The 19,167-nt window shown below is 46.0% G+C and overlaps 1 protein-coding gene and 1 long non-coding RNA gene across 3 annotated transcripts in view; one reads left to right on the forward strand and one right to left on the reverse strand.

Annotated features, from left to right (window-relative positions):
- LOC127555861 (uncharacterized) lies at positions 1 to 18,158 on the forward strand. Its single transcript, XR_007952302.1, has 3 exons — positions 1 to 92; positions 16,685 to 16,852; positions 17,382 to 18,158. It is a non-coding gene; the product is annotated as an uncharacterized LOC127555861 (long non-coding RNA).
- Positions 6,151 to 19,167, reverse strand: part of MFN2 (mitofusin 2) — a 26,169-nt gene continuing 13,152 nt past the window's right edge. For both annotated transcript variants that reach the window (XM_051988528.1, XM_051988527.1), the window contains 11 exons: positions 18,642 to 18,795; positions 18,361 to 18,428; positions 18,165 to 18,286; positions 16,233 to 16,359; positions 15,616 to 15,720; positions 15,204 to 15,306; positions 13,799 to 14,019; positions 13,254 to 13,409; positions 9,958 to 10,154; positions 9,258 to 9,392; positions 6,151 to 8,722 (listed from right to left, as the gene is read on the reverse strand). In XM_051988528.1, coding sequence (XP_051844488.1) covers positions 8,653 to 8,722; positions 9,258 to 9,392; positions 9,958 to 10,154; positions 13,254 to 13,409; positions 13,799 to 14,019; positions 15,204 to 15,306; positions 15,616 to 15,720; positions 16,233 to 16,359; positions 18,165 to 18,286; positions 18,361 to 18,428; positions 18,642 to 18,795 — 1,458 coding nt within the window. In that variant the 3' untranslated portion in view covers positions 6,151 to 8,652. The remainder of the gene's footprint in view (positions 8,723 to 9,257; positions 9,393 to 9,957; positions 10,155 to 13,253; positions 13,410 to 13,798; positions 14,020 to 15,203; positions 15,307 to 15,615; positions 15,721 to 16,232; positions 16,360 to 18,164; positions 18,287 to 18,360; positions 18,429 to 18,641; positions 18,796 to 19,167) is intronic.

Below are 19,167 nucleotides of genomic sequence, written 5' to 3' on the forward strand. Positions count from 1 at the left end.
CGCGGCCGCTGCCTAGAAGTGGGGAACTCTCTTTACCTTGTTTACCTCAGTTTCCTCATCTGTAAAAGGAGCTGGAGAAGGAAGTGCAAGTGGTAGGTGTGTGTATGTACATATACACGTGCATGTATGTATTGTGAATATACATACATGTGTGTTTGTGTCATGTACACAAGATACTGTGTTGCATTGTTTGCACATGCCCGTTTCTTTGTTTACAAACATGTTCATGTGCACATAAATACTACACGTTGTGTATATATGCATGTGTGTGCAGTTGTGTATATATGCATGTGTGTGCAGTTGTGTATATATGCATGTGTGTGCATATAGTGTATAGTACACACACACAGAGGCACGGTGGACAGAATGGTCCTTGAGTCAGGAAGAACTGAGTTCAGACCCAACCGTAGATCTTTATTAGTTTGGATGAGTCACTTAACCTCTCTGCCTTAAACTATAAAACAGGGATTATAATATAGCCCCTCTCTCCTGGGACCATTTTGACAAAGAAGATAGTTTTTGTAGAGAACTTAGGACCTGGCACACTATATACATGTCAGCTTATGATGAAGATGATGATGGGAGTTAATGTGGCTGATGCTGCCACAACTGGTGGTGGGAGTGTGTTCCAATATGAACTGATCAAAGAGGCAACAGTGGTTAATGAATGCAGTGAGGAAGATCTAGTTGGGTTCAAGTGTGGCCTTTAACATTGTGATTCTGGGCAAAAGAAATATATCTAAACCTCAGGTACCTCTTTTGTTAAAAAAAAAAAAAAAAAAAAAAAAGACCTCACCGGGATGTTGCAAGGATCCTTACATTCAATAAATATTTGCTTATTAAGCACTTGCCATGAGGGTGGCCCTGGGCTCCAAGCTCAGGATAACAATTCCTGCTATTGAGAAGCTTGCACTCATTCCCCTGTGACAGCACATGACTTAGCAAGTCCCTTGAATTCATTGAAAACAAAATTGAGTTACTTAAGACCTAGAGTTCTACACTTAAAAATGAAAAATTCAGCGTGCTGCATATGCCTGAAATCAGCATGAATTCCACCAAAGAGATCTGAGGAAGGAGGAAAGTCTCATCTTGATATAATTTGTGAAATGCAAGTCCTTGTATGTACAATTTCAGCAATTACGTGGTAGTTGACAGTATAACACAATATCATTGTATCTGATCTGAGTTCTATTATTTTACGTTTTATCTTCATTGATGTTATTCTAGTCAAACAGCTAGATGGTGCAGGGGACAGAGAACCCTGGACCTCGTTAGGAAGATCTGAATTCAAAACCAGCCTCATCTGACATGAATAAGTCACTTAACCTCTGCCTTAGAAAAATAAAAGAGAATTAAATTTTATTGTGAAGATCGAGTGATAGAGTATATATATTGTTATCATTAGTGGTGTATGTTGTTCTCCAGGTTTGCTTTCTTCAACTTCATCAGTTCATATAAATCATCCCATATTTTTCTTAATTCCTCATATATCTCGTTTCTTATGGCATACTAATTTTCCCAACCAACGTGAACTCCAATCAGCACCTTGGTTTCTGATTTTTTTGTTACTACAAAAAACTCCACAGTGAATATTTTGGTCCATATTGCACCTTTTGGTCTTTGAGTATATGTCTGATAAGGGATTGCTGGGTCATTATTGTCACTTTTCCAGTAGTTAGCAGGAATGGCATTGAGAATTTTTAACATAGGCATGTTTATAGGCAGTGGAGGAAACAATAGAAAGATTGAAAATAAGTGCTAAGAGGAGGGATGATGGGGACAGTTTGTTAGATGAGACACTATTGAATAAGATTGCTTGTGCGGGCAGAAGGAATTGCCTTGGTAAGAAGTAAAGCCATTTCTCTGTATGAGACAATTGTAGGACAAAAGGGCAAAAGACATTTGAGAAATAAAGAGATGAGGAACGAGGGAGTAAAGGGAGCTAATATAGAATGGCCTCAACTTTATCTTTTTTTTTTTTTAAACTTTGATATTTTTATTTTCCTCTAGTCTTTTCAAAAGGAAAGTTTGGAAATTCTGTATTTCATTAAAGGTGTGTTTGTTTTTCCCCCTGTAGCATTAGACTTTTTTTTTTTTTTAAGGTTATATATGTGCAATTATATTATGGGCCAGAACTCTGAACTTGAAATAAGGATGCTTACCAAGGTACTGAGTAGAATCGATGAAACGATAGTTATCTAGTTTAACATGGTTCAGTATGATTGATTTAAAAATCTTACAACAAATAATGGTTTCCTAGAGATATAATGATTGGTTTATACTCAGTGTGGAGCATATAAGCAGGGACTGAGAGCTACAGAAGACAATGACACTAGAAGCTCTCAGAGCCAAGGAGACAGAGATTCATTTCACCTTTAGTCAGGCTCCTGGTGGCTGGCCTGGCCTCCTGCACTTCCCCCACTGAGACCAAGGCTGGTCTGAAAGGCTGTCCAGAAAGCAGTTCGGTCCCTGGAAGGAGTTAGTAAAGGATTTGAACTTTAACCCCTGGCTACTCTTGTGATTACTGAACTGAAATGAAAGCTGCTCCCAGAAACCCCAAGAAAACCGAACCAGAGAACACTACACAATTATGTAAAACATTATGTATAAAAAAATGAAAGTGAATATTCAGTTTGTATTCAAAAATACTAGTTCTTCTTTCTCTGGAGAGGGATGGCATGCCTCATCATTAGCAGTTAAGGACCATGCCAAAGTGTGAAGGGGCAGGTCAATTCTCCAAAAGCCCCCACAGCCGTGAATTCTAACATCCATGAAGGAATTGCAAATCAGCCTTTACTGACACAGATATTGCATGTGGATTGGGAATAAAATAAATTGGAGGCAAAGGGAAGAGGAGAGAGTCAGAGAACGCAACTGCATCTTAGTCTCCTTGTATCATTATCATCCTCCCACATGACATGATCTATTCTGCTGGTCAGAAGTAGATCCCCAGCAGCCATTAGCAGGTGGCTCCCATGACAATTAACCCCTCGGGATTGTGTTGCTGAGACTAACCAAGTCATTCACAGTTCATCAAACAGTGTTGTTGTTACTGTATACATTGTTGCTGTTACTGTATACATTGTTTTCCTGTTCACTTCACCATGCATCAGTTCATGTAAGACTTTCCAAGTTTTTCTGAAATCATTCTGCTTGTTATTTCTTGTAGCACATTACAATCATGTGCTACAGCTTATTTAGCCATTCTCCAACTAATGGATATCCCTTTGATCCCAATTCTTAGCCACCACAAAAAGAGCAACTATAAATATTTTTTAGAAATAGATCCTTTCCCCCTTACTTTTTTGGACATTTTTGGAATATGTACAAAGCAGTGGTATTGCTGGATCAAAGGGTATACACAGTTTTATATATAGACGTAGTTCAAATAGCTTTCAAGAATGGTTGGATCAGTTCACAATTCCAACATCAATGCATTAGATTTCCACACCCCCCCTCCAACAATCCACATTTTCCTTTTTTTTTTTTTTTGGCATATTAGTTAATCTAATAGGTATGAGGTGGTATCTCAGAATTATTTTGATTTGCATTCTCTAATCCAGAGTGATGTTTCTTGTAAACATGCTGTAGGATTTGGGTCTTTAATCCATTCTTCTATAAACTTCTATTTTATAGATTGAGTTCATCATTCACATTTATAGTTACTTTAACTATTTCCCTCCATGCTTTTTACCCTTGGTTTTTTTGTTTTTTATCCCCTTCTCTTACCTTCCATTCTTTCTCTCCTCATGTGTTTTACTTTTGAGCACTGCCTTTCCCAATCTACCCTTCATCTTATCAGTCCCTCTCCTCCTTTTATTATCCCTGTCTCTTTTTATGGGATAACTATCAAATTGAGTGTGTATATTATTCCCTTTGAGCCAATGTTGATTTAAATAAGGGCTAAGTTTTGCCCACCACCCTCATCTCATCTTTCTCTCTTCTCATACCTCTTTTATGTAGAATAACTTACCCCGTTCAGTCTACCTCCCCCTCTTCCAGAATGATTTTCTTTCTCATCCCTGTTTTTTTTGTTTGTTTGTTTGTTTTATCTCCTCAATGTCATTTTATTTCCATACCTTGTCGATATTCTTTCTAATTGCTCTTATAATAAAAGTTAAATTATATTATCTTGCTATATCAGAAGATAAAGTTTAACCTTTACTGGATTTCTTACGTTTTCTTTCTCGTTTCTTTACATTTTTGTTTCCCTTGATTATTTGGAAGTGAAATTTTTTATCTGGCTCTGGTTTTTTAATTAGGTAGAAAGGCTTGAAAGATCTTTTTTGTTAAATATCCATTTCCCCCCCAAAGATTGTTCAGTTTTACTGGATAAGGTAATTCTTGATTGTGATCCTAACTCCTTTGCCTTCCAATACATTACAAATTAGTATTTATATCATAATACTAGGAGATGGCAGATTAGGGTCTCAAGCCCACTCTTCTATGAAGGTGGCCTCAAGACTACTAGTGAGAGGGGGGGAGCCTACTACCTTGCTGCTTTGGGACAGTTTTGATCAGGAAGGGTTTTTTACAGGTAATTTAATTCTGCTCTTATAAATTATACTTCTTCCTCTTAGCTTTTCCCCTGGGGTCCATGTATGTCTTTTTAAAATGATAGTTCTGGGGACCATGTCTCTTTAAAATGATAGTTCTTCAAATACTTTAAAATCGTTTGTTTTTCCCTATTAGCCTCATTTTAAAAATGTATTCTAAAGTACATATAAAAACTCAAGGGTTAAGAATTCCTAGACGTGACTACACAGCAGAATAAATTATATTTATTCAGCAATTTAGGCTTACAAAGTGCTTTATGTACAATCTCATTTGATAGAGGCAGCTAGATGGCATGGTGGACAGAGCACTACCTTTAGAGTTGGGAAGATTCGAATTCAAACCCTATCTTGACACTTACCATCAGTGGAGGGCTGGACAAATCCCCACCTCTCTAAGCTTAGCTTCCTCTTCTGTAAAACCAGGGGGTCAGTGGCCTCAGGTTTCTTTCAGCTATAAATCTATGATCCTCACTTTCATTTGGGAAGAAATTATTCTGAGGGTATTATCACCCCCATTTTAATGATGAATCACTTGTGACTCAGAGATTAAATGGCTTGCCCACTTCTTGTCTGTGAAGTATTTTAAAGCTTATAAGGACTTTTCAAAGAATAAAGTATAACTTCACAGAAAAAGACAATGACCAAGAGGGGAGTCAGCTTCCACCCAGAAATCTCACAGCCTAATGAGCTTGATAATCTCTCGGACTAGGTTTTGTTTCCAATCAGTTAGAAACGAACAGGCAGTACACACAGCCGAGTGCTCATTATGGTGCAAGTACCCTGGACAGCAGGTTGTAGAGATAATAGCTATCGAATTATTCTATGACTAATAATGATTACAGGATCACACACACAATAGGAGCCAAGGACTGAGAGGGGCCATCGGAGATCATTTAGCCAACTCTCATTTAAGAGAAGAAGAAACTTGGGCCCAGGAAGGATCTGAAGTGAAGTGGCTTTGGGGTTTCTAACATTGGCTCCATTACTTCTGTAACCTTGGTAACCTCAGGAAAGTCATGTTAGCTCTTCTGGACTCGTTTCCTCATCTATAAAATGATATTGGGGGAGGGAACCTTTAAGGCCCCTTTCTGCTCAATCTTCGATGCTGGGATTCTAACTAACTCCCATTTTACGTATACTGTGTGTGAGGAAACTTGTAAACAGGCCTCAAGTAGGGGATCACACACACGGCATATGCTGCATCTGGGTCCGTTGTGGTAGCAACCAATCATATGGGTCTGTGTTCAGAGTAATCATGATAAGTAGTTCTTGAGAACTCCATTTGCTTTGAAAAAAATCACAGGCAGTAAACTCTCTGAATTTAGATCAGGTTTGAATTCCTCAACTTTAAGAAATTCCGTGATTTGGGGTTACTAAAAAAATTCAGGTTTGTTGGTTTCCTTAAAATGTTTTTGATCTCTTGAGGCCCTGCAAGCCCCACTTCAGAATGCCTGGGCCTCTTATCAGGCATATTTTATTAAAAGCCTTTGGTTCCAATACATAATGGTATAATCTCTGTGCTCAGCTACCCTTTTAATCAGAGTGATTCTCAAGGTTTCACAATGACTTTAAATAGATGAAATGCAAGCTCAAAGCATTTCCCAACAGCTTTTTATTTCAGTTTCCAATATTCTCAGCAATGATAGAGGACTGATTCAGGAAAATCTATCACCTTAAATACAACAGAGAGAACTCATTATTAAGCTTAGGTCTTGGTAACCCAACAACTTAAAACACACACACAAAAAAAAAAAAAAAAGAGAAAAAAGTTAGCAGCATTAAAATAAAGTGCAATTTGCCAAACTTCTTTTAGTAAAGGGTCTTTCTTCATTGTCACAAATTAAATTTTACCCATTTATCACATAAGAATCTTAAAATTCCCATTTTCTCCCCAGAATTACATTCAAGACATTAAGAGATGTTTTCTTTTTAAAATTTAGATTAAAAAAAACTTCCCACAAATATGACAAAATTCATTGACAACTGTACTTTGTTACAGTGATTTTTAAATCGACCTTTGAGGCTACCACTGGTCAATCCTGGCAAAATATCAAAAATATCTTCTAACCATGTTTCAATCTCAGCAAAGACCTACTATGTATCCATCCTTCTGTTTTTATGCCAATGAGATAGGGAAACAAGTAGGTACATGAATACCACCTAAGTCCCTGACCAATAGCATTATCTTGAGGGATTTTCCTTCACCCCTATTATAACTGCACCTCAGTCACCAACCACTGAAAACTCGGTAGTGGGATCTAAGTTACAGAGAGGTCAGTCTGCCCTCAAATTGCTTTTTTATGTGAACTACCAATGCCAGGAAGATGAAATGGCAGCAAGATGCAGAAGCAAGGAGAAAAAAGCTCCACTGTATGGCCAGCTGGAGGGAGTATGCTGGGGTCCCTGCCTCCCAGCCAAGCTATTTCCTTTGGGACCATCCCATCTCCCCATGATCAGTCAGTCACCAGCAAAATTGCTGTCCTGTTCTCTAGGGCTTCAAGATTCTGCAAGATAGACACGGCTTTTCCCAGGCTCTTTCTGGGATAAGAGAAGAAGCCAAAGAGGGCAGGAGCTCATCTACTGCCAGTGAAAATCATCCCAAAATTTAATGACAGAAAATAGTCTTCAGTGGGCTCAAGTTGCCAAGGTGTGTCTCAACTGAAACTAATGGGGATAGATAGTGGGACATGAACAGGGGAAGGTTGGATTTTTCCAAATTCTCTCAAAAGATTCCCAAGAGTGACTGGCACTGAATGCTGAGCGAGGAACAGCTGCAATGACATGGAACAGATTCTTTAGGACAGACAGGCGAGGCGGGGAGGGAGGGGTGGCAGGCTGTCTGAAATTGGTGATTTCATTTCTCAGGAGGAAGATGCAAAGCAAAACATGGCAAGTCTAAGCTGGGTGAGGAGGAAGGCCTACTTCAGGCACAAATTAAAACTAGCTTGGTAACATCATCTGAGCTGCTCTTTCACTATGCTCACAGATGTCCTGCAGGAAGGCACCATAATCTATGCTTGCTGCCCATGTTTCTTCTCAAGCCATTTCTGTCTTATCTTCCTTCAGCAGCTTCCTTCCTTTCTTTAAACCTACTTGTCTTTCATAAAGTGAGAACTCACACAAATGCACTATAGAAACCAAGGACTTGAACCAGCCACGCAGTGGGAAGAGAATGGCAGAACGCCGTCTTTTTGAAAGTGAACACCACACACATGCACTTCATTTCTCACGTACTGACCTACTGCTGACTATTCTCTCTAAGTGATTTTCATCACCTAAGTTTCCATTTGCAGCAATTCTTCAAATCCCAAACAGTCCTCAGTTGGCTAAGCCTCTCTGGCCCAGCCATTTCATGTGTTAAAGCACTGTCTGGAAGAATGACTCAAGTGCTGCAAAAGGGAAAGGATTAAATGTGATCAAACCAAATTAACCCAAGTAAGACTTCTTCCTAGGCTGGGGCTGGCTATGACTCCCGACTTACTGTAGCTATTTCAAACAAACATTTGTATCTGAGAAGCAAATACAAGCACTCACAAGAGGGACTATTCTCTACTGTTGTATTTCAGCTGAAGAAGAGCAGAGGACTGTGGGTCTACACAGGCTAGTGCGAATACCACAGGAGGAGGGAGGGAAAGTGGGGAACAGGAGTCTCTATTTGAGCACTGAGTTTCTCCAATACTCTTAATATGGGCTTTGGCCAATTCTGAAATCAGGAGAATCATTGTAACAAGTCATTTACCAAATAATCAAAAGACTGAATCAATTAGAACTTGATAAAGTTTAGAAATGACAAAATTTAAAGAAAGCTCAGTACCATCCACAGTTATCTTTACAAGAAAAATTCTTCTGTAAGCATATGGAGACAGACATTCTTCCTGCAAACCACCTCATCTCAACAGCAGGCAAAGGAAGGGTAATAAATAACTAGCGTTTAAAGGCTCAACGCCCTATCAGAAATTGGGGTGCTATCATTTATGTGGCCACTACCACAAGGATTGGCGTCCGTGTCTTGGCCTGAGGCCCCTGCCACTGTCCCGCCTCCGTCTGGGCCCCAACACCCGTTCTTCACACCTCCTGGAGCTCCCAGCTTCCCACACTATCTGCTTGGCTGTAGGTACTGATGGGTGAACATGTTGAGTTCGCTATCCAGCCAACCAGCCTTATTCCTGAAAAGAAAATAATCATCACATAGATTCAATCTGAATTCAAAGTGCCTGTTACATATGTAAGGGAGCCTGAGCTGATCGTCATCATAATAAAGATTTATATAAAATATTAAAGTTTGCAAAGCACTTTATCTAGACTATCTTAGTTGATCCTCACAGCAACTCTGCACACTGGTATTACTACACCCATTTTGCAGATAAGGAAACTAGGCAGAAAAAAACCTAATTTTCAATTCTGTTATTTCTTTTTTTTCCCAAATATATTTAAACACACCTTATTGGATCCTCATAATCAACCTATGAGAAAGGCTGCGTGGGTATCATCCCACCGAGCAAATGAAGAACTAAGGTGGGACCTGCTTGGTGACACTGCTAATCAGCCAGAGCTACAGCTAGACCCTGGGCCTCTCACCCTGTTCCCTCACCCACACACCAGGCCTGACTGTGTGGCAGTTTGCCGCTAAGGTGACTAGCGAGACTGCGAAGAGCCAATCGCAGCAGCTGGCTTCCTTGGGGCCACCAGCAGCCCGCTCACCTGAGGAGTTTGGCTTTGCTCTGCAATGAATCCAGAACCTCGATTTTTTTATTCAGGGCGGCAATCTCTTGTTCCAAAGTCTCCCGAGTCACATCCACTTGTTGACACAGGTGAGCAAAGGTCCCAGACAGTTCCCTAGAGGGAGAGGCCGGGTCATTAGGAAGTGCAGACATTTAGGCTTGTGATGGCCCTGAATCATGAGGCCCTTCAATTCCCTAGCACTAGTGCAGCCAGTCCCCAACACATGCCACATGATCAATGTCCTCAGTATCTCGCACAATTTTTATCTGCACTGCCAATTAGATTAGATTAGATTTACATTAGAGTTAATCTAAAAGAATCATTCCCACTTAATTTTCCAGCTATGGGAAGAGTCATCAGTAAATGTTTATGCCCAATTATCCAAAGTCAGAGAGCTCTGAAAAAGAGAGAGCTGCTCCTGACTTTGCTCAGGTCCTGGGGCATCAGCCCCTTACTGATCTGACCATAAGCCAACCAGCCCACCTCCCTGTCTCTCCCCCTCCCCGCCCTTGCCTCTTACGGGCTGTGTCCCCAAGTCACAGGAGTACATGCCCCTGTTCCCTAGGCCTCAGGGTCAGGGGCGCTAACAGAGAGGTCTGTCTAGTCTGCTCCATCTTGGAGTAAGGCCTCTGAACTCTGGACAGGCTTTGGGACCAAAGGGGAAGCAAGAACTACTCACTGTTGGACCTGGTGGCTGCAGTTGGAGCCAGTGTAGCTAATGATGAGCTGCAGCTTCTCACTGGCATACTCCACAAACTGGCGCTTGAAGGCTCTCTCCTTGGCTCTGGTGGTCCACGTCACGCGCTCATAGACATAGAGGAGGCCGTAGAGTCCCAAAGAAAGGGCGATCAGCCTCCAGCCCACTGCCTTCCAGACCTGGGGAGGCAGAGCACAGTCAGAGACAGAAGCAGAGGCCGGCACTATCTTTTTAGGGAACCCCAGCAATGGCTGGCAGATAGATACAACATACAAGGAGAAGAAAAGCTCCTTTTGGAGTAACAAAGGCCTGGAAACGCAGTGGACACTTGTTAGGTGGGGAAGGATTAGAGAGGAGTGGGCTGTAAGAAAAGACATGTGTGATGAACCTGGAAAAGCACAGATATGTCCATGTGGACTGATGTAGAACCTGGAATACAAAACACAAGCAGCGCTCCACATCACCCCGAGGGGCCTCGGGAGCCTGGCCCTGAGCAGAAGGACGGCTCCTCTGGTCTCTTTGGCCCGGCTGCCTCCACCTCTCCTCAGACCTGCTAATGTTTGCTTTGGCTCATTTTGTTTTTTCTTCTTTAAGCAATTCATTATTCTATTGGATAACTGTGGGAGGGGAAGACTATGGAGAGAAATCCAGCTATTAGCAAACATTTATTTTTTAAAGTGCTGAACTCGAGATCTGAGAGCTAAGTTCAAGCCCTGACTTTGCTGTTTACTGTCTGCATGACCTTGTGAAGTCACTTGTCTGAGACAGTTTTTTCATTTATAAAACCAAGATATTTGCCTGTAACACTGTGAAAGGAGGTCTGATAGAGTGAAGGGACTTTGTAGGCCAAGAACCATCACATAATGATCCAGCTTCACTTTTGAAGAGTTATTTTTCAGTGAACAAAATCAAAGATGAAGGCCCAATTCCCTTCATTGGGAATTGCCCTGCTCGGGGGACCTCGTTGGAGATTTCTGGAAGGCTGGCAGTAGTGCTGTGCGAGGCTCGGCACTCCCGACGCGCACAAAGACCATGATCATGAAAGCCGGGCAGGGAGCAGCTCAACAGAGCACTTAACTACACGCCACCGAGTCCTCATTGTTTCCCAAGTGTTTGCGAGTATGTGTGTCAACACGGTCTCACAACAGCCCTAAGGATGCAGGCAGGGCAGGGGGTCTTATCGCTCTCCAAAGATTACAGCATCGAGAGCTAGGAGGGACCCTAGAAGTCACCCAGTCCAACCCCCAACACTTTCACAGATGAGGAAACCGAGGTGATGAGAGACTAAAAAATCCAGCAGCACACCAAGGTCTCAGCAATTTCACAGAGATCTATGCCAGGACTCTGGCTGCTGGACTCATCCTTGGCTTGACTAGAGCCCAACTTACTCCATGGAAACAGACTAAGTCCACATGGCGGCTCTCCTACTAAAAAGGTGAATGCCCTCCCCAGATGTCCTCTCCAACCACTCTTCTGGTGGGCAGTGCCCTGCACAGACAATGGAAGCTCAAGGAGGAAGGCCGGCCATGAATCCCAAAGAACCCAGCACTGCAGCGTACCCCCGATCCCTGGCTTGGCCCCCTGCCAGCAGCCTGATCCTCAGGTGCTCCTCGTCCACACCCTTGGCACGTCTGGGGGGAATGGAGCTGCAGATGCGATGCTTCTATCCCCCCACAGAGCTCAGGGTCTCACATTCACACACACTCAATGAGTGTCCGCTGGAACTTTCTTGGAACGCCCCTCCCCCCAAAAACTTCTTCCTCCACAAGCCTGGATCGTGCTGAGCACCAAGTGAGGTCATGACATCTTCAGGATCTGCTTCTTAACTGGACTCCTGCTGGCCTCTCAGGCCAGTTGTGACCACCCTGCCCTGGCTGAGAAACCAGGTGACCAAGCTTGGCTGAATCCCAAGGCAGCTTCTGCTTATTTTCAGATGGACAGAGCTCTGGGCCTGGGGCCAAAAGACCTAAATTCAAATCCTGCCCCAGACTTAAAACAAGCCCCTTCGCCTCTGTTTGCTTCCATTTCCTCAAAGGGACTGAGAAAAGTGCCTACATCAAGGGCAGTGGTGGGGTCAGACTGCCTAGCATGGAGCAGACACTAAATGCTGGGCCCTGACATTAGTATCAGATTCACAGACCCAAAGGACCACAGAAATAGAGCAAATGGGGACTCCAGGAGCCAGGTCCAGCCTTCTCACTTTAGAGATGAGGAAGGCAGCCTGAGACGGGCCCCGTGCTAGGACATGGCTGAGCCCATTGAGCTCGGCCCGAAGCCAAGCCCAGCTCACTAAGCTCCCGAGAAGGGCCAGCCCGGCCAAAGCTCTCCCCCTTTGTCCAGGGAAGGCAAAGGTGCTGCTCGGCCGAAGGCCCCTCTGAGAGCGAGCGCCCTTGTGTTCCTTCCCTCACGCAGCCTGAGCGGTTGGCACGTCTCTGGATACTGAAGGAAGAAGAGGGTGACAAGGAAGGCCAAGTGTCTAACAGCAAGGACAAAGCCTGGAGCTCTCGGCAGTCCTGCCCAGCCCTGGCCCTTTCAGATAAGAGAATGGGGTTCTTGGGTTTGGGCCATGAGCCTACCCATCACTTCAAGTCTTCTTAGAGGACAGATGGGGCTTGGCCAGTCAGCCGAGAACATGGTTCTGCAGGAGCCACCGCGCCGCAGCCGGCACGAAGGTGTGCGTGTGAAATCCCACTGAGAGGATGCGATCACAACAGACACCCTGGGCCCCCGGCCCCACTGATGGGATGGGACACGAGAGAAACAAAACAAAAGGAACCCAACTCTTTGGGAAGTTTAAGAATGAGGTGAAATGGGCCTGGCCCAGAGCTCGGCTGTGCAAGGGGAGAGGGCAGAGCTGGGCCCTTGAGAAGACTGGATGCCGGGTGCTGTGGAGGGATTGGCTGGACTGGGAGGAAAACGCAGGAACAAGAGCAGAGTGCAGGGTGATGGGAGCCCCAAAGAAAGGCGGCTTTGCCCTTACCCCTTCAGCTGTGGCAGCCATGGGTGCAGAAGGAGAGAGACGAGGCCGTGCCGGTGTTCCCCACAGTCGCCTCCTTCCCTGCCTGGGCTGCCTCCTTTCAGCTTGTCTGCCAGACAAGGGCCTCATAGGCTCCTCTCTATCTGAGAGTCTGACTTCTAGCAAGGACCCATTGCCCCACGATGGGGAAGTTTGGGAGCTGGGCCACGGCGCCTGGAGACTCCTCTCTAACTGGCCACAGCACCCACCTGGTCAGGCTGCGACAGGGCCCCGAAAGCCCCCATCCCGCTCCCCTACTCACCACTCCGCCGACAACAAGGATTCCCATGGAGGTTCTGGAGGTCAGAGAGGCCAAACCAGTGACCATTGACACCATGAGCTCTTCCTGCGAGAGAGAATTCTGAGGCAAGGGAGGCATGCTGGGGTTTGCTGGAGTTAAAGGTATGGGACGTTGGATCTGGATGGAGAGAAAGGAAAAAAAACCAATTGACATTCAGCCCTGGGGTCCCTGCCACGGGAAATCCCTCCCAAGTCCAGAACGGGCTTCCTGAAGCTGGTGGAGGGAGGGTGAGTCCAACCATAAAGGCAGATGGGGCAGGAAGGCTGGGAGCCAGACACCTGGAGGAAGATTCTGGCCTGAGGCTGGACAAACAGGGTCCCAAAGTGGGGGGAGGGCTTCTCGTCTGCAGAACTGTCAGAGTGGATGCCACTGCTGGACAGAGATTCTCCTGCCTGGCTGGGGCTGAGTCAGCCTTCGTGTCCACTGAGGGCCTTTCTCTAAGCTCGGGGTGTGCTCCTCGTCCCTTTCCCCACTGGGGAGCCTGTGCCTGCTGGAAGGTCGCTCACCTGGTCATTATAGCCCATCAAGGCCCGGCGGCTATTCTTTGGTCCTAGAAACCTATTCACAAGCATAGTCCACCCAAGAGAAAAGTGGAACTCGATGTCTTCCTGAAAGTCAGCACAGAGCTTGTCACAGTTGAGGTCATAACTAAGTGAGAAGCACTGTCGTGGGACCAGCATGTCTATCTGACCCCTCAGGGCTACGGGAAGGAGAGGTCTCAAGCCATCTGGTACAAATGAGAAACAGGAAAAAAAGAGTCAGAATTTACCAACTGATGCTAGGGTAAGCAAATGGGAGCCACCATAACAATTTTAAAGAGCTCTAAAAAGAATATATGAAATTCTACTGGTGCCACGAGCCAAATGAACATCTTAGCTAATCCAAAGGCAGACAAGATTCAACAGTGGATTCTGTATTAGAATATTATTCTAATAATGTTAATATAATTATTTGAAATTTAATATCTAATAATATTCTAATAATAATATTATTACTCTGATGCTATTTAAATTCACCTAATACTTCTACTACTATGAGGCTTACTTGAGGGGTCCATGGGATAGAATATTAAGACTTGAAATCAGGAGATCCTGACTTCAAATTCTGCCTCAGATCTGAGGGGGGTAACCTGGGTAAATCACTTAATATCTCACAGCAGCAGTTAATAATAGCACCAACTTTCCAGTTTTGCTGTGATGGTCAAATTAGATAACACACAGAGTGCTTTGTAAACCATAAATTAGTAGAGATATATATATCATTATGTGATTTCTATTCAGCTTTCCTATACTTAAAGACATCATCTTTGTCCATTTGCAGAGGTAGATTCGACCCCCAATCATCTTCATTGTCACCCTAACAGACCATGGGTTACCGCCCTCTGTTGAAATCCTCCTTCAAATCCTCATGGTGGACATACTAGGTCAAGGGAGAGCTGGGGGCCACCAGGAGACTGGCCAAAGGAGGACTGACTTTTTTTGATGTAGTAGCTCAAAGGCAAGGAGAAGCATTAGAATCCGGTGGGAGGGAAGATAAGCACCGCCCTCCCGGGCAGAGGAAGCTGCCCATGTCCACACCACTCTTAATGAGCTCCCAGAGTGATGGATGTCTTTAACTCCGGGTTGGCTGGCTTCCAACACTCTCCCTCTATGCTAGCTGCCTTTTCATGGGGGGCTACCCACCATGGTGTTAGAGGCCACCAGCCTCTCGGGGTGCCAAGGTGTTAACAGAAGGGGTCAGGCAGGCTTTGCTCAAAGGGAAGCCATGTTTTATGCTGTCATATGTGGATCCCTCGCTCTGTCATGAGGAAGTAGCACAGGCAGGCAGGGCTCCACAGCCCACCCCCCCTTCGGGAGCCCCAGGACAGCCTGGCTTCCTTCCCCACAGTCCCAAGCCCCCGGGGACACTGACCTATCATGTCCTGCTGCATGGTCTTCAGGGACCCGGTGATGGCATTGGAGCAGCGGTCGGAGAGGTTGCGACCCAGCCCCTCCTCGATGTGGCGATGTAACTCCTACAGGGGAGACAAGGTCCCCGTGGCACAGGTTAATGTGTGTCGAAAGCCTGACAACCTCCAGAGCACAAACACTAGCCATTGTTATTAACAATGGCGTCCCTAAGGAGGGAGTCCTGGAGGCTGGAAAAGGCATTTCCGAGAAGCTGTATTTCCGGGAATCTGCTGCAGACACACATGACTACTTAAGAAGCCAGGGACCCAGGGTCAGACTTAGCCCAAGGATCCTCCCGAGCAGCTGGGGCTGAGTCACTGGTTGGGGCCAAGGGCTCTGAGGGCTGGGGGTTTGGAAACTGTTTCATGACTCACATTCTTATAAACCTTGAGAACCACAGGAGAGGGGTGAAAGTCCATCTGGTACTCATCCACCAGCACCGAGAGGCGCCTGATCTCTTCAGCCATGGCGTTAGATACCTACAGGAAACAAAACCCCACCAAAAACAGGCTGATGCCGGGAGCCATTCCCAGGGCTGGGCAGATGGACTGAGACCCGACACCCACCCCCCCTCCCCTCCCAGCCAGCTCACACTACTCCTGAGAACTAAAAGGAGGGGTCAGGAGAGCTGCATGTCCACCCCTTCTCATTGGGCAGATGGGAGGAAATGAACTGCCCCCTTGTAGCCATAGCTCAGGCCCAGCGGGATGACAGCAGTACCAGGCTGGGCAATGAGTGTGCCCCGGCTGCCATGCCCTAAGCCCGGTCCCTTGGCCTGGGGCTTCATCCTCTCCCCTCCAAGGTCTTCTAGCACAGAAGGGTCAAACATGAGCTAAGACACCCCAGAGTACTGAATGCTTACATCAAATGAAAACAAAATTGGGAAATACAGGGAAAAAAAACACTGTGAAGCACCCCTAACATTGCAGCTTGAAGCCGAGTGCGTATTCAGCAGGCAGGGGCCTAGCTCTAATGCACAGGCAGAGCTCACCTGCCTTTCCACCTCCTCGGTGATCTGCTTAATCCGAACTTTGAAGTCCTGAGTAAGGAGTTCTAACTGCTTGTCAATGAACCCCAGCCTGTCCTGTCTCTCTTCTCGTGTTTCCTGGCAGTAAACTCTGCAGAAAGAAGGTGTCGATTAGAAAACTTACTTCCATGAGCCAGCTGGAGCAAAATAGGAAGATCAGAGCAAAAATGCAAATTTGGGAATTCTGACAGTTAACTGTCCTATTCACTTAAAAGAACAATGAGGGAGTCTTCAGAACCCACAAGTTTTTATCCTAATTACTGGCCTCTCAAATCCTACCTGTAGATAAAGATAGGGAAGGGAAGGAGGAAGGGAACAAGAATTTATTAAGCACCCACTATGTGCCAGGCATTTGTTAAGACCTTCATAAAAAACAACCCTGAGAGGGAGATGCTGATTTTATGTTCATTTTATAGTTGAGGAAACTGAAGCCAACAGAAGCTAAACGACTTGCCCACTATCACACGGCTATTAAGAAACTGAGGTAACATCTGAACTGGCATCTTCCTGATCCAAGGCCCAGCATTCCACCCATGGCCTCACAAGCTCTGGAGCCTCTCACTGCCCACCTGGCATCAGAGAAGGTAAGGGTAGGACAGGCAGGAACCCTAAGAGATTAAGACCAGTCTTCTCCTAAGCTTCCCCAGGGTCCATTCTTAACTCCCACCACTGGCCGGCCAGAGCTGCTGTTCAAAACGGGGTCCCCATCTTTTTAAAATGGGCCGCCTCACAGTTGCTGAGATTAGTGGGAGTAAGTCCCAAATCCACAAGTCAATGGGAATGTCAAGAAGGTTTGATATGGTGTCATCCAAGAGCATGGAGTCAGGCTCATGACACTCTGCACAGCCCCAACTCTCAAAACATTGCGGGATCTTGGGCAAGTCACTAGCTCCAGAGCCCCAGCCTCCTGGGACATAAAGCTGGCAGACTCGATGGCCACTAGGGCCTCTTCTACAGTGGCTTGCATACTTGCTTAAAAATAGTTTAAGGGATTTTTTGACAAAGAGACCTAACTCAGTTTCAACTGATCAATGATGGACAGAAGCAGCTACACCCAAAGAAAGAACACTGGGAAATGAATGTAAACTGTTTGCATTTTTGTTTTTCTTCCAGGGTTATTTTTACCTTCTGAATCCGATTCTCCCTGTGCAACAAGAGATCTGTTCGGTTCTGCACACATATATTGTATCTAGGATACACTGTAACCTATTCAACATGTAAAGGACTGCTTGCCATCTGGGGGAGCGGGGAGAGGGAAGAAGGGGAAAAATCGGAACAGAAGTGAGTGCAAGGGATAATGCTGTAAAAAATTACCCAGGCATGAGTTCTGTCAATATAAAGTTATTATAAAATTTTAAAAAAATGAGAAGAAAAAAAAAAGAAATAAAAAAAATAGTTTAAGGGAATTTTATCCCTAAAATTCAATTATTCACTTGACAAAAATAAAAAATGATGGGATAGTCAATGTGGGAAGGGCTACTGCTGGGCCTATGAATTGTCCAACTAGTCTGGAAAACAATTTGGAATAATGCAAGAAAAGTGAAGGAACTGTGCGGTCACTGACTCCGCCTTCCCATTCTTGGCCACATCCCCTAGCCTGCCTGAGACAGAGTGTCCTGATGTAGATCAAAACCCTCCCAGCAATCATTTCTGTGGGAGGAAAAACCTAGAAAGAAAGCTGTCCATGAAGTGGGGAGTAGCTGGAGAAAGTGTGGTACAAGCATGTCATGGAACAGAATCCGTGATGCTTTGAAAAAAGGAGGATAAAAGGGGAATGCACAGAACTCAGAGAAGCAGGGAAGGCCCTGGAGGAGGGATCCAGAGCAGGGTAGTGGGCGAGCAGACTGTGGTGACGGGCCGAGGGCAGCGCAGGCCCCACCCTCCTCCGGTTCTCACCGCTGCTCCTGCGCCGCCACGTGCAGAGAATCCATGATGAGGCGCGCATCCTCCACCATCTGCTTGGCTCTCACCGTGTGCTGCTCAAACTTGGTCTTCACGGCTGACTGCGAGATGCACTCCTGGAGGAGAAGGGCCTGTGAGCGGCCGGCTGTCGGGCAGGGGGTGGGGGAGGGCGGGACAGGGGAGGGCTCACCTCAAACCTCCGCTCAAAGTTCTGAAATTCAAACATTCTCACTTGGAATCCTTCGGCCAGAGCGCCTCCTAGGGGAGCAGGCCAGCGTTAGTGGGTGAGGCTTCGGCGGCGGCCCGCGTGGATGCCCCGCCACCCCTGAACCACTCATGCTGTGCCCAGAGCATGGGCAGGAAAGGAAGCCACTGTACCGAGAGCTCCTCGCCCGCTCCATTAGTGGAGGAGGGAGCACTGATGGATTTCTTGGCGTCCCCGTAACTAGAGATGAACGAGGGCGCCATTACCTCCTTCTGGCATCCCCTGCGCCTTCTGGATCCTGGCGTTGACCACCTCCTTGGCAGACACGAAGAAGATGCGGTCTCCCGCCTGCGCCCGATCCACCACTCCCAGCTCATCCACCAGGAAGCTGGTACAGCGCTCCATGTGCTGCCTGCGGACCTGGAAGAGGCCCAAGGCCAGGAAAAGTGAGGCGTGAGCCAGCCGAGCCAGCCCGCCCTCCCGGGCACCACCTCTGGGCAGCTCCTGCCCCCAGAGGGAAACCATCAGGCGGCCCCTTTTCTGCTACTTGTGCATGAGAAAAAGTCGAGGTGGCGGGTGAACCTGCGCTAAGCCGGAGAGCAATGACTGCCGTCCAACGGGTGCTTCCTCGAGGCCGATCCACAAGGCCTGGCCGAGTTGGGCCAGATGGCCGACAGGCCTTCTCAGCTCTAGGTGCTGTCGGCTCAGACATTCTGTGACGCCGAGGGGAGATCCCGGGGGAAGGGAGGGGAATGGGGGAAGGAGAAGCTGTCCCGAGTCTGGGCTTCCTCC

Source organism: Antechinus flavipes, chromosome 3, assembly GCF_016432865.1.
Source record: "Antechinus flavipes isolate AdamAnt ecotype Samford, QLD, Australia chromosome 3, AdamAnt_v2, whole genome shotgun sequence".
Lineage (NCBI taxonomy): Eukaryota > Metazoa > Chordata > Mammalia > Dasyuromorphia > Dasyuridae > Antechinus > Antechinus flavipes.